This window comes from Phyllostomus discolor, chromosome 14 (assembly GCF_004126475.2).
Source record: "Phyllostomus discolor isolate MPI-MPIP mPhyDis1 chromosome 14, mPhyDis1.pri.v3, whole genome shotgun sequence".
Taxonomy (NCBI): domain Eukaryota; kingdom Metazoa; phylum Chordata; class Mammalia; order Chiroptera; family Phyllostomidae; genus Phyllostomus; species Phyllostomus discolor.
The window spans coordinates 12,567,464-12,583,187 of NC_040916.2; the positions used below are offsets into that span (position 1 = coordinate 12,567,464).

At 47.5% G+C, this 15,724-nt stretch overlaps 1 protein-coding gene across 3 annotated transcripts in view; it reads right to left on the minus strand.

The window, feature by feature from the left end:
- Positions 1–15,724, minus strand: part of PTPN14 (protein tyrosine phosphatase non-receptor type 14) — a 194,197-nt gene that overhangs the window by 110,162 nt on the left and 68,311 nt on the right. For all 3 annotated transcript variants that reach the window (XM_036015872.1, XM_028530898.2, XM_036015871.1), the window contains exon 3: positions 10,124–10,293. In XM_036015872.1, the coding sequence (XP_035871765.1) occupies positions 10,124–10,293 (170 nt within the window). The remainder of the gene's footprint in view (positions 1–10,123; positions 10,294–15,724) is intronic.

Sequence of the window (15,724 nt, forward strand, 5' to 3'; positions counted from 1 at the left end):
TTGCTCTGAAAAACAGTCACGTATTTTCATGCCGGTGAAACCTCCACTCACTCTCTCCAGCGGCAAGTGCAAGACTGACAGGCTGACCTTGGAAGAGAGTTCGGCCGGAACGTGGTGCCACATGTCCCCTCTGTGACGACTCCACCTCTACGTGCACGGACTCCACCGAACGGCAGCACTGTGACTCCACAGTCCCACTCGGTAACTCGACACTGGCCGACACCTTCCTGCTGCCTGTTTCCAGTCTCTCCATGTCCCACTCTTCTAAAGCGCTCAGTGTCACCCGAAAGCTTGGCACTGTCACCGTGCACCCAGGGCCACAGATTGCTGATAAAAATGTTAAATAACACCCGTCTGAGTCCCAATCTCCACATAATGCTCACTATTTAAAGGACCCCGTTCAAAGAAGCGCCTGTTTCCCCTAACCTTTGTTTCTTCCGTCTAAACCGCTTCCTTCCCTTTGACAGAAAACTCATCCCTTTCAACTCTGCAACCAATCTCCTTCAGAGTAGCCGGGGACAGGAGGGGAAGATGGTCAAAGCCTTTTTGGAAGTTTCACTGAGTTGCGTCCACGGGCTTGCAGGCTCGGTTCACTTCAAACCGTTCCAGGACTGCCTCAAGAGCCAGGCTTCTGGCACGGAGCAGCTGTGTGACTGTGCGCAAAGTCCCTTTACCGCCCTGGTGCTCAGTTCCTGCATCTGTACAGTAAAGCAGCTGGCCTCCGCCGTCTGCGGCCTTCCACGTCTAGACGGAAACGGCTATGATTCCGGTCAAGCTTACTCTGTCTTGATAGAAGGCAAACTGTCCTTTCTCCAATAGGCTGTGTTTTTTTAAGATTTGGGTGATTTTTTACATTATTATTATTATTATTACTATTTTGGCCTATAGGATTTTCGGTGCCTTTCTGGTAGATGACACTTTTTAGGGGCGATCAGAGATGATGCAGATATAGAAAGAAATAGAGAGGACATCTGAGAAACTTAGACCATGTCTCCCATGAAGCAGAGGGACATGGTACTAGACACCGGGGAGTGACTGGCATAGAGACAAAGATTTCAAACAAAAGGTCAAGGGAAATGACAGGCCCAGCCGAGCCGTCTGCAGTGGCGTGGGGGTGGCTGAGTGTGATGACAGCTGCACGCCAAGTGGCACAGATCTAACGGGGCCAGTGACGCAGGGGGCGAGCCCGGGCTGAGAAGCACATCAAGGTGTCCGGAAGTGCAAGGGTCAGCGGTCACGCCCTGAAGGCCGGCAGGGCCAGGCCGTCATGTGAGGCCATAAATGCTGTTGACGGTAACCCTGTGGGCGGTCGGGGAACTGGGCCAAACAAGACAGCATGTGCTACCTAGGAAGCACCCAATTGCAATTCTTTAAAAAACGGTCCAAGTGAAACAGCACCTACCCAGAGGCCAGAATCGACCCCGGTGGGACCAGTTCATAGTCTGTGATGTCACAGGTCCTCGAGTGCCCCGAATGTCTCTGCTGACACCTCACCAGAAACCAAACTCCTTGCTGCTCTGGGAAAGCTGTGGGGAGGGGCAGGAAGGACGTGGTCAATGCTTCTCTGACAAAGTAAAATACAAGATTTGGTTTATTGAACGGATGAAACCTCCGCTTGCGAGTAATAGAACTTTTATTAGAAAAGACAATCCTTTCTTTAGAGATGAAAAAGATGCCCCACTTCCTGGGGTCCCAGCGAGGGCTGAAAACCACCACTGCAGAGCCTTAGTGCAGCCGCCCCACACAGATGCTGGCCGCTCCCACTGTCAGTGTCACTCAGTTGTGTCAGGGATGCAGCGTGAGCTCTGTTCTTCTGCAGAGCCTGGGAGAGTCATTCCATCCCTGGCTGGGAGGTTTCGGTCTTGTACCGGGTCAGGCAACAGCCCCGCCATAAAGCACACACACAAAAAAAGGATTCTGCTGCAGCCCAGGCACTGTGGGCCACTTGAGTGTGTGACTACAGAGCACCCTTGTCCCTGCCCTCCTCCATGCCCACCCGCAGTGCCCAACTCAGGTCCCGGCACTGAGATTCCAGGAATAACCTGGAGCAAAGAATTCCAGAACATCTACTCCCCATGTCTCCTTCTCCCCACAAGGGCTTTTTTGTTGTTGTTGTTGTTGTTAATCCATTATTGAAATTAACACACCATTCCCAATGCCACCCGTTATAACGATGCCCCTACAGAGCCTAAGAATGCCTTATAAGGAAGTGGATGTCTTAAAAACACGCAGAGAGCACAGCCGGCGTGCTTCGACACGACAGAACACCTCTTCCCACAGCTTCTGTTGGTTTTTCCCTCTCCCCACCCCTCCACCGAAGGTAAACACTGCTGTGTGGGATCCTCATGCTCTACTCAGCTTTTGAATAAATAGCACAGTCTGAAATTTTAATCCGGGCTCTGCTACAAACCTTTCTCATGTCATGGGTCAAATATGGAACCAATTCAGAATCAGTGAATGAGTGAATGAACAAATGAATGAAGGTATCTTTGAAAATCGAGGACTACACAAGGATACAATTAATATCTTGGCTTCAGAAATTAAGTTATTTCCAGAATGGCTCACCAGAAGCGCATGATTTTTATTTGCCTTTGAGAAGTTCAGCACAGATCATCAAATACTAGTGAACACATGTTAATCATATGACTAAAATGAGATAATTTTAACAGGTAAAGCAAAGGGTTTTTTTTTGGAAGTACTACCTCACCTATTTTTTTAAATAATTGTTGCCTTACTAATTAAAACATACAGAAGGATATCTTGCTTTATAAAGGGAGAAAATCAAAAGTCAGATGCACTAAAGAACCCTAACATTCCAGGAAAGCTCCCTTTGAAACATAAAGGCTGTCTCGGACGTATTTCCTTTTGAAATCCTGATTTTTCTCATTTCAGGGCACCTACATGAATAATAATGTCAAGTGACATTACCGAAGAATTCTGACTTATCTTACTAGTTGTTTTCTCTCCCCTAAAGGGAAAGAATACCAAAGAAACACCCAGGTTGTGTTTAAAAGTTAACTTCATTTTTTTGGTCTATGCCTCACTGTTCCAGTGCGAAGGGCTGCCTACATAGCTAACGAACTACATCCCTGCATGGCTTGCAAACTCTCTCTTCTGCCTGGCAGGTGGGGAGGATGGGAAGACCAGAAGCAGCGCCATGCATTGCACAACGGAGCAGGCACCAGGGCGTACTTTTGAGCTAATTAAGACAAATACAAACGTTGCAGAGTGCTCTGCTCCACAGTACCACAGGAGGAAATCCTGGTTGAGGACTGAGCAAGTAATCAATCAGTGTCCTTTAAGCAAATTAAATCGATTTTGTAACAGCTCCCCAGACTCAGTAGGATTTTCCAGTGGGGCAGGTCCAGGAGCAGAAATGGTGATCCAGGCCACGCACCCAATTTCACATTTGCATAGATAAGTGAAGATTTTATTTTTGTTCCCCTGCGGGCTTTTTGTATTTACTTTTGCTCCTTGATCACGCCCATCCCAGGCGACTCCGATCCACCCAACTGAGAGCAACTCACAAGGTTAACAACAAGGAGCTGAGGTGGATGGACGGAGGTGGACGGAGGTGGGCGGAGGTGGCCGTCCTGGGCAGGACTGGCTCCGTCACTTGCAGAATCCAGTGAAAAATGAAAATGGAGGGCCTGTTGTTCAAAAACTAAGAATTTCAAGAAGGCAAGAGCAGAGCACGAAGCCAAGTGCAGGGCAACTAACCAACCACACAGGTCGTCGGCCCAGCAGGCTGGCCTGGTCCTGGAAGACACCCGCCAGGCTCCCTGGGTTTCAGTCGGCTTTAAGGACCCACTCAAATAAACCTCCAACCAACCAAACACACGGGAGTGAAATAAGAGCTGCCTAGAGAACCAGCTCTTCGAGGCTGCAGGAAAGGTGCTGAGATCCACTCATTCTCACCCTTCTTTGGACTCGCAAAATGCCTAGCGGCCGTAATAAACGTTAAAACAGGAAACCTCTCGAATGGCAGCTAACGTTTTCCCCAACTGTCCCCACTTTGGGAAAGCGGTGCTTCTGGCCTTCAAGGTCGCCCCGCTGGTGACAGCCGGCCACCCTCCTCTGTCAATCTCACCCTGCGTTGCACTAACCCCGCAGAATAATGTTTGAGATGAAATCCCAGCATCAACAGCGTCTTAAAATATCTAAAATATCTGGCAGGAGCAACGGCATTCTCCGTCACCAACGGAGAGAGAACAAGTTCCCATGCACCAGCGAGGGCTGGCCGGGGGCAGGATCTGCCATTCTCAGCACATTCTAGCAGCTTCGGGCACTGGAAGGGTGTCCCCGTTTCCCAGCCCATGGACACACTTGAGATAGCCATGAAAACGGCATCTCAAAACAATAAAAGAACTCAAAGGGCCAGAGGAACAAAATAAATGGCGTTGTAAAAGGAAATGGAAACATTACCATAATTAGAGCTTTTAAAAGAGACACTTTAAACACCGGTTGGACACCGACTTCTTTCCAACGGCATTCAAGAGTGTCACCGAGGACAGCGTCGGCATTTAGAAGAAAGGAAAGGTGAAGAAGGCTTTCGTAAGGTCATTAAACCTTTGTCCTGAGACCTGGTTTAAAAACAAAATAAACCAAAACACCCTCTTGGCCCTGATGGGGGACAGAAGGCTTCCCATAATCTGGCTTTACCATCAATGCGCCATTGACCCGGAAAGGTCACTGGGAGCAAAGGGGCTCCTATCATAGTCTAAGAACGGCAGAACCGAACCCCTTTGTCACTCACCATCTCCAAACGACTCATGCACCCTCTTGACGGTTCCTACACGGCGCAGTTTTCGGTGTGGAATGACGCCTTCCCCAGGAGTTCCTCCCAGACAGGAACGCCACTGAACCCTGAGGAATGCCCCCACGCAATCCCATACAGAGACTGAGTGTGTCTGAAATCTCTCTGGGGACAAGCGCTAGACTGTTTCACCTAGCAGAGGAGCAGAGAGCCTCGCTTTAGAGACGTGCGGGGATGGGCAGAAAACTCGGGACACAGCACCCACTAGGCGCAGGGAGCCTGGGCCAGGTCCCACAGACCCAGAGTTTTGGCCAGAAGATGTGCGACAGTGTGCTAGGGCTGTCCTTGGGGGATGGGGTGACTGCTGGGTACAGCAATGGTCCCCCCCTGCTTTGCTTCAATACGGAGCGCACCACCCACCTAAACAACAGGCCAAAAACCTGTCCTGGAAAAGAAGGCAAGGTTATTTGACCTCATTAGGACAATTAAAAGCTCCTTTGCACTAGGCAAACATACCATTCCACAGTGAGTAATGCAAAGACAAACATGTTTTGGTTAAGGAAAAATGTCCCATAATTAAATATTTTTCAAACCATGCATGTGGTCACAGTGTAAACTTTTGAAGCCTAAATTCCATCTTCAAAAATGATTTTTGCATTAAAAAAGTTCTCTCTTTGGTATTAGGGGGCGGAGGGAGAGAGACAAACTCTAGAGGGACTTCCTCACTGGAGAAAGACTTGGAAACCCCCCAGAGCTAAACCAAAAGCGGTCAGCTTGGCCAGGAGTCCTCTGGCTTTCCCCTTGCTATTATTAAGGATCCTTCTGTTTGACTAAGAATTTCTCCACCTCTCACAAGCCATCGTTTCTCTTTCTCTGTCCAGAAAAACCCGAAAACCATGTGTTTATAATGAGCCTGTTGCTATGCAAATGATTAGAACACATTACAAAAATCTTTCCTTTGAGTCAGGGGAAGATGAACTGCCGGAGCAAGAGTCCCTTCGCTGAACGGAAGAGCTGGCAACAAGGACTGTGAGAAGCAAAGCAAATTGTGGGCGGGGCGGGGGGGGGGACCTACGGCGGCTCCATCCCTGGTGTCCTTTTAAGCAGAGGTTTCGGGAAAATGAACATCTGTGAAGCCCCAAGGTAACATGTTCTCAGCAGCCTGGAGTGGGGTTAACAAACTTAAGATCCTTTTTCATTCCTAAGGGGTCACAACTCATCCTCCCTCCGTCCACTACCAGGTCCTCTGCACCAGCTGCTTCACGCTTCTCCAAGAACGTCAAGAGACCTTTTTCCTTTTCTGTGCACTCCTGTGTGTATTCCCCTTTTGGTATCTTTTTTTCCTGTCCTTCAGTTACCACCTAAAATGAGGGCCCGGTTTGTCCATTTCTCCTCCAGCTCAACCATGGTATCTTGGCCGACTTCCCTCACTTAATGAAGAGATTTGTTCTTCAAAAGTCATACCCAGGAGATGAGAGGAGACACAGTATGTCAAGATTACTGTCAAAAACACAGAGCTTCTCAATTTTCTAATTAAAAAAAAATCTGGTCTTAATCATTTTAACAAAGTGTCTCGCCTTCCTAGATAGTTTGCAAGCAACAACTTTCACACATTTTCGTTGTGCTATTCTGTATGGTTTGCTAATCTGCACATTTTCAAGGGCGGGATTGCCTGGGGACCAGAAATGACAACACATGCCTTTTAATCTTCCTTTCACCCCCATGTGCCTTAATATATATGGGTTCACACACACATCAAACAAGCAAACGGACGAAAACCCAGAGTCTTAGTTCTAAACTCTCTCTCTGTACTCAGAGGGAAGAAGAGGCTGGTCCTGGCGAAGGCTATAGAACCTGTTTTACCGTCCAATAGAAGCGGCCAAACCATTGCAAACATGTGTTGGATAAAAACAAGTCTGGTTGGCTCCAGACAAAGGCTTATTTTTTAAGCACAGATGGTTGAATGGTTGCCTCCTCCAACGGGCTGCCCACAATGAAAGACAGATTTCTGTGTCTAATCTATGCAAATATCTTCCTCCGTGGGCATCACAAAGACTAACTGTTTTGTGTCCGACCTGGCGGATCCCAGGTGTTCTCAGATGCCAAGGCCCATCTCCCACCTGAGATGCCGGTAACCCGGGTAACAGAGGATGGCTGGAGAATTAGTCACCAACCCTCCTCCTTCCCTGAAACATCCCTCTGAAATCCCGCCCCGCAGCCTCGGCTTCTCCTTGGCTGCTCTGACTGGAAGACAGTTTCAACATTCAGATGGAACCCCAGATGCTTCTAAAACCTCCCAGGGCAGCTCAGATTTCTGCCCCACCCCCCACGAGAAGGCTCCTAAGACTCAGCAGTATTCTTCACCTTGAATTCAGCTCATCTATTCATCTCTAACATCAAACCCAGAAACCTCCAGCACTTAAAAACGTGACTCTGTCCCAACCAAGGCTCCTTCATACTCCACCGTCCATGTGCCTGCTGCCCACAGCAGGTCGCGCTGTGTCACACCCGAGTCACTGCTGGTGACCTCCGACCTTCCCGAGTGCGTGCTATTCCCTTCTTCTGTCCTTTCTTTCTCTACAAATTTGCCTTCCTTTACCTATAATACTTTTCTCTCTCATTGCTCCATTTCCCCAGGTGCAGTCTTTGCTTTGCTTCGACCCCCTCCTGAGTGCAATCCAGTTTCAAGACCCCTGAGGGCAATAAAAATTCCTGCAATGCCGAATCACACACACACACACACACACACACGCACACACACACACATGCTCCTCCTGCAAACCCGGATCCTAACTTTAAACATCCTTTGTCATAAAAAGAAGGTCGTAGCTGAAATCTACATAGTTTAGTCTCAATGTTTAAGTCTAAAAATGTCCTCCAAAGTTTTCAATTACTTTGTTAGTTTTTCTGAGCAAATGACAGTAATAGAGTTTGCTTCAGAATCCTGTGTCGGAAAACACTCTGCCCCCCATCCCCCTTATCAAACTTCTTCTTAAACAAACCAAAGTAACTGAGCAAGAAGAAATTCTAAAGGAAATGCGAGGGAAGGGTAAGGAAAAAAAAGAAAGAAATTCTTAAGGAAAAAAGTGCACCTGATCTCCAGCCTCAGTCACCGTCACCACCAAAAATTTTTGCTCTTTCCCTCAAATTTTGAGATGTAAACAGTTTTTGCTTTGTTCCAGCTTATGGATGCATGTATTGACAGTCAAATCATGCAGTGCTAATTTTACTTACCTGGAAAATCTAAAACTGCACAGAGCTTTAGAGGTTAACGAATTTATTGATTTACAAGTATGGATGAACATCGGAACCACCTGAGGAACATACTTTATTTTAAACAATACATCTTCCTGATCCCTAGCCTCAGATATTCCCATTCAGACTTCTGGGACAGCCCTAGAATCCATATTTATACTAATACTCCAGGTAACTGTGCGATAGCAGGTCCTGGTCTGTTTAAAGCAGCTGGTCTCCTCCAACATCCTACCCAATATGGCGGTCAGTACACCACCATCTGCTCTAGGCCACTCGCTTCCAGACCCCGTGGCTCTTGCCTTTTGACATATCTGCTGGTTGCACTTTTATATGTATTTCATTCTTATTATTGACACTGTGTTCTTATGCTCAGCCAGGCAACCAAAGTCTCTCAACTGCGTGAGCTTCCCTCGCCACCAGCCCTAATTCTGTGTTGCAGAGCAGCGGCAGGATCCCTTACCCACAAGCCTTCAAGCATCCTCAGGCAGCTACTCCACCCGCCCAAGTCTTCACTTTTCTAAACAACCTGGTTGTTTTAAATTCAGGAAGCACAGTCCCTGAGTGCTTCACCATTTCAACTGCTCTTCTACCACAACAGACCTCACAGAATAATACCGTCTGAGGTAACAACACTTCGTTTTTTTTCTCACAGACAACTTTTCCTCAACGTGCACTAATTTATAGTCCGTGTTGCAGTCTTGTTGCTGAAACATTGCCTTGCATTTAATGGCCCAAGAGCCACGGATCAGCAAGTACTTATTGACCTAACACTGTGTTCCTAGCTGTGTAAGGCACTCAGCAAGGATTCAAAAGCCAGGGGAAGTCGTCCAGTTTTGAGGTGTAAATAATTTCTCATACAGAAAGGCCTTAGATAAGTGAAATAACTTGAAAACAGTGGATGTCAGTACATAACCAAGTACTGCCAGTAGATGACACCTGAAAGACTGAACACAGGTGTTCTGGGTCGGACTGTGAGCTATCTCATGGCCTCTGTTGATATAAATACCACCTATTTAAGCAATACTTTCTCATTTTAAAAAAGATGGAAGCTATTACCTCAAAATGTATATAAAAAGTTGCAAGTACCTCATTTCGGAAATTCAAAACCTAAGAAACTACAGGTGCAATAACCAAGTCAAACACTGTTCCTTCCTTCCTTCCTTCTTCCCTCCCTCCCTCCCTCCCTCCCTCCCTTCTTTCCTTCCTTCCTTCCTTCCCTGCTTCCTTCCCTCCCCTCAGCAGGCCACAGGCATGGCCCCCAAGCACTCTGGGTGCCGTGTGTGACCCGAGAAAAAGGTAAACATCAGAGACTTTATGCAATTCCCTTCATTACTGAAAATAACCATTTGATGAGGAGACACACCACTCCCCAGCACATTTTAGTGAAAAACTCTTACCACCCCGTGAACTACAGGCACACCAACAAAAATGCAGTTCTTTCCTTCATAGAATCGCAGACTGTCAAACCATGAGGAAGTTACCCAAATCCCTCTCTTTACAGACGAGAGGGAAATATCATTTCAAAGATGGAAGGCGATGCTCTCCAGGGTGAAGCAGCCAATGAGCAGGAAGATGGGACCAGTGCACGGGAGGGTCTCCCCTCCACCGTTGGCTTCCCGCATCCTCTCATTTATCCGCAGACAACGAACACTCGCCTTCTCAATGTTTTCCTCAACTCTACGCCCATCCTCAGTTACCATCTCAATCCTCAAATCCAAAGACTGAAGGTACGTTTTGTTTGGGGACATTTTCAGGGAAAGAGTAGACTAATCAGTAAATAGGTGGCTAATTTTCTATTCAAGTTTAGCGTATTTTACCCACAGTCTCCAATGAATACTCCCACGCTGCTAGACACGAAAGTGTACCCGGCGCACTAGCAACGTAAGGAACTGCCGAGCTTAGCTATTCGGCTTCAGTCAAAAATTCTAAAGCTGAAAAGCAGCTGGTAAAGAACCTCCATCTACGGCATTCTCTTCCCCAATACACACAACACACACACACACACACACACACACACACACACACCTCTAAATCAACCAGCTCTTCCACTCCAGCTGATGCCTCGCAGTTCACCCACACCCTCGGGTGGAATGCGGAAAAAAATGCACCTACCTTGTGGCCTCTTGCTGCAGCCATGACACATTTGGCACATAGAACATGACTCCGAAGAAAAGCAGAGGCTCATTAGCGAATTTGTCCAGATGTTTCTTCAGAGGTTTCTCCAGCTCCACCCATCGTGCTTGCTGGCTCTTGCTGAGAAACCAAAGGCCAAAGTAGTGCGTCTAGATGAGAGGGGAAAACAGCGTCAGTCCCTGCTCACCAGGGCCTTCCCGAGACCACACAGGAAGCTAGGCTCCTGCGTCTCACGCCACCTTGGGCTCCCCAGCCCAGACACAAGGGTTTGGCTTTTACTTTCTAACTTCGGGACATTAAAAAGAAACCACATGTGTACAGAATAGTGTGATCTGCACCAAGCATCCAGAGGCAACACCCACCCCCATCGCGACTGTTTTTGTGGGGGGGTACCAAAGCACCCCCGGTTAGGTAAAGAGGGTGGTGCAGGGTGGAGACCATGCTGACTTTTTCCCTAAGATCTCCAGGCAGACTTTCCAGCGGCTTCTGAGCGCCCCATGATCTCACACGGAGCCTCCTAGCAAAGGCAAACCCGCCATTCCTGCACCTGCTGTGAAGTAACCAATCACACAACGAAGACAGAACCTTCTGCCAAGCCAAAGCATCCACAGGGTAGAGTATTTTCATCCAGTACCAGAGTTTCACTGAAAACTGATTCACTCCTTTTGAGCTTTAATGGAGTCCTTACAAAAACATCGCCTCGACCACTTCATTTCACACGAACTGCAGCAAATCTCTCCCCCATATTAAGCTTTCAGAGTGGAAGGGTCCCGTCTTCGCAGCTGCCATGGGGCCCCCGGTGCTTGTCCTGGGCCGATTATGGTGGGATTTGATAGATGAAAGCGAGCTTTTCCCCTTTAGACTTGAAGCCTCACCCAGTTTAGTTCTGAACAACGTGCTAAATGATGAAAACAGGTGCTTTTGGGCACCCAATCCTGTCTTCATATTAATTAATGCTCAGATTTCAGGATTAGCACTACAATCGCCACAAAATAGATCACTGCTTTTGAAGCATTCTTTTATATTTCAATTATAGCCTAGAATGCTTTAGAGCACACCTGGAAATCTGCCTTCAAAAGAATGTTTTCATTACCACGTTTCATTTCCAAAGGCATTCCTGTGCAGGCGCTCCCTCCAGCTGGCTGCCCGCTTCACGATGCCGAGGGCCAGCCACGCCGCAACGCTACCAAGACCTGTTGTAAGTTTTCACTCTGACTTGATGAGAAAACCAGATGTGAAATTGCCTCCATCAGACCCAAATACGCTGCGGGATATTTTCTTTTTTTTTTTAAGAAACATATTTTTTATTTATTTTTTATTTTTTTAAGATTTTATTTATTTATTTTTAGAGAGGGAAGGGAGGGAGATAGAGAGAGAGAGAAACATCAATGTGTGGTTGCTGGGGGTTATGGCCTACAACCCAGGCATGTACCCTGGCTGGGAATTGAACCTGCGACACTTTGGTTCCCAGCCCACGCTCAATCCACTGAGCTACGCCAGCCAGGGGATATTTTCCAATGACACTTTCAGATGGGAGCAGCAATTTGACCTGCTGCCCTCCATGGTGTTCCAAAGGGCAAGTTCACACCAGAAGTCTATGCATTTCTGGAGCGACAAATAGACAACAGAGCCAAGGCGCTACTTCCATCCGCGCAGACACACTTGCCCGAGTGAGTGCTGAGCCTGTTGTTCCTTTCCCAGCCTCAGCGAGTCCATGAGCTGTTCTGATGCGACTGACGATGCCGAGAAAGTGAAACGTGGCTGAGTCGCAGGAGACTGGCTTTGAAGTCAGCTCGTCTCCCAGCTCCTGCACTCGCCACCTCAGTGCCTGCGGCCAAGTTACTGAGCCTCCCCATGTCTCAGACCTGTCTCATCTGTACAATGGGGGGTGCAGGTTCCGAGGGGTGTCAACAAGATGATGCCGAATAACCGTACTCATGGAGGACACGTGTTAAGTAACCACTTCTGTTGCTGCTGCAGCTACTGCTACCATCATCATCATCATCATCGAGAAATAGAAGCCGGCAAGCCTGAAGAATCTTTCTCATCAGCCCTACTGGCATCCTCATGAACCACAGAATTAGAAAACAGAGATTATCTGGAGCTAGCTGAGAGAAGGCAAGCAAAAGTCGAAGCTGGAAAGCTTATCAAGGATGAAAATCTAAAAATCACGAGGAGAAAAAGTCAAGAAGCGGCGCCTCCCCAGGACTTTCTTTACGGCCTCATTACAGGTGTTGGTGGGAAAGGGACCATCACTCCCAGGCTGTCCTAGGGGGTCTATGACTTAGGCTCCCACAAAGCTCAAAGTGAGGTCATCTGGGTACTTAATAAAGCGTCTGGAAAGGGGCCAGGGCAGTTCTGCACTACACTGAGTGCCTTTAAGGAGCGCAGTGCCGTAGAAGGGTATTTTGGATGGCTAGCAGTGAGTTTGCATATAATAAATGAGGTAATATATGTAAACAGGAATGTGCTATGTCATAATTATTTGAGTTGGAAAAGAGCCCTTTTATAAGCATGGGTGGGGAAAGGGAGGGCAAACGTTGCAGTTACTTAACAGGCCAACCATGATTTATTACCTTTCACTAAAAGTGGCCTTGACATTTGGGGGTATAATTTTATAGGCCATACTTCATTCAAATTATAACATTCACTCAAATTAGTAACATTCAAATTATAAAGGGCCCACAGGAACTGCATAAACATTCTAAAGTTGATTTTTCAAAAGAAAATTTAAAAAATTTTTTTTTCTTACTGCTCCTAGGCTTCACAGCTAGTATTTTAAATCTCCTTTTGTCATTCCCACCCACCCACCCAACCATTAAGTCACACCTGACCTTCACCCCCCGAAAAACCTGAGAATATTCCACAGCGTACGCGTGCACACACACAGGTGCGTACACTTAAAAAGAGGGCCGATGAGGTGCAAGAGAAATCCCGACAAGGTCACAGACTTGAGCCATCGTTAATAGTCGAGAGCGCTAAATAATGAGGCAAACTATTTCCAATGCAAAAATGAAATAAAAACCTAATTCACGGCATAAGTTTTTTTTGTCGTTGTTGCCACATAGCCTTTCCCATAGGACACAGGATATTTCAGGGCAACTCGTTCTGCCTTGGCCCAGTCAAAGGACTACAGAACTACTCAAAACACGGGTTTCCAGTGCAGGGTGAAACTGGAGGAGGCAGGTCACCTGGAGGGCAGAGTTTCTACCCACTCTCAGCCAGAACAACCGAGTCTTAGAAGTGCTGAATTCCGTTGTCAGGCAGGAAGTGCATTCCGTTCATGAGACCCCACCCCCGCACTGTTCTGGGATGCTGTGCCCGAAGTACCCTTCTCCATAATCACTCCACCTCCATCATTCTTCACTCCAGCCAGGTCCCTGCTCGGGGGTGTTCAAGAGACAGGGAAACGGTCTCCAAGTTCCCAGCCTGCTCTAGTCACCTTTACAATGCAGCGCACGTTTATTCTGCCCCGTGTGCGCAGTGCCGCCCAGGAAACAGGACCCGAACCTAACAGCTCACTTAGACAAACGTGTGCACCAACCACCCTCCCATGCGTCAGCCAAGAGACCATTGATCCCAGCAGGCCCAGCTGGGACCACACCAGGCCTGTCCACAAAGCACCTGCCAGCTCAAACTCCAGCTGGATTCTGGAAGCTGAGCCTCCCTGCGAAAGGGAAACATCGCCGCATGGTTGAGGAGAGTGTGGTGGATGGTTCCAAATAGAAACCACCTCCTCCTCGGCCAGAAGGATCCCGGTGTGCTGCCTGAGTGAATGTGGGTGAGCCCGGTTTGGTGTACCGTGGCGGGGTGGGGGGTACCCGCCTCAGCCAGATCCCTCTGGGTCAGCCAGCAATCCTACTTTATTGTTCTAGTTCTCTCTGGAAAATAGCTGTGGTGCCGGGAATTCTGCAATGAGTTCACTGCAATGATGAGAAAAGAAGACCGAAGAACCAGCTCCCAGGGAGAGGAGCCGCACCTCTGAATCAGCCACTAAAAATGCAGCACCAGGAAACAACGCGGGGGAGCTACGCTGAACTGCCATCTTCATGAGTAGTTTCCTCCCCTGCTTGGTCTGGGGTTGTGCGTGTTAACAGAGGAAGCACAGTGTGCTCGTGCCCTCAAAACCAGGCTAGTTTCTGCAGCGGCAGAGCGGTGTGTGAATACTTCAGAGTCAAAGTAAGATCTCTCTTTTGGTATCACGAACAGACTGCCTTTATAAACAATCTGGAGTGTGTCTGATTTGTTTGTTCATTTATTTGTTGAGACCACGGCGCACCCTCCCCCCCACCACACACACACACTGATTATTAACAGGAAAAGATTTCTTATGGGGTTTTTTTTTTCCAGTTTTGCGACCAATGGCACAGCTCTAACGCCAGCAGTCTTGGCAATGACCATACCATGGATTAGATCCACGATCTTATCTCAAGCATTCTAAAGAGTTAACCATCCAGAAGCAAAAGTTCAAAATTCCCTGCCTCGAGTTGTGATGGGTGGCCTGGGGTACCCAGTATTTCCGTTGTAAAGTCAGAAACTGAGAGTCGGTGTGCCTCCACACGCAGGGGTCACAGGAGGCACTAAAGCTCGCACTGAGGCGTGGCAAATAGTCCTGAAGACGACTATGGGCAGACTCTGAAACTGCTTGTCATGCAACCACATTCCAAAGGCTTTGGAGAATAAGCCACTGTGCCTTCGCTGGGTAACTGTAGAAAAACAATTTGTGCGCCATCCACCTCTCCGCCGGGTAGGCCTGGGATTTCTACAGCTGACACGTCTGTAATTAACCACCGCACCATCTTCGTTTCCTAGCCAACCTCTTCAAAAAGGGACAGGAAAAGAAACTGCAGACTAACATAGACCCAAGAAGCAAACCTCACAGCCAAGGAAAGTCACTCAGAATAAGCAAAAAAAAAAAAAAGACTTACAAGTTAAGACTGGGGAAACAATTTCACCTACAACTTCTATGTCTAAAAGCAAACACTGACATCAATTTTTATCTTGCAGAATTGACATGGCACTAAGATTTCACGTGATTATCATTACAGAGACAAAATGCAATACAAATTCACAAGTCTCCCAGGCAGACTACTTTTCCATTGATTCTTAATCAGGGTCGACCACGTTAGCCCTCTGCACAATCAGACACACACAGATGTGGTTAAGCAGACTGTAAAATACAGCAAACACCACCACTGTCTGACAGGGTCAGGAAGTTCGGTGTTCTGTCTAATCAAATATCCCCATCATCACACTTCAGTGACCAACTCCCTAAATGAAAGTAAGCCACAGAAATATCCTTGATCTAAGTTAGCTGTTCCTTGATGATAGGAAATGTGTGTTAAGATTCCATATCTTTAAAACCCTAGCCATTGTGAAAATACCAAAATAGGGCATCTCTACCATGGCTGATAGCTCTGGGTGAATCAACTTTTAGGAAAGACAAAAATATAAATCTGCAAAAAAAAGGGGGGATAAGTTGGGGGATAATCACCCACCCTATGGTATGATTATGGATTTCTTTTCTTTAGGTTCTTTTAAAAACCAGGGTTCTTAGTCTAGTCTTGGAGAGGCTCAGGA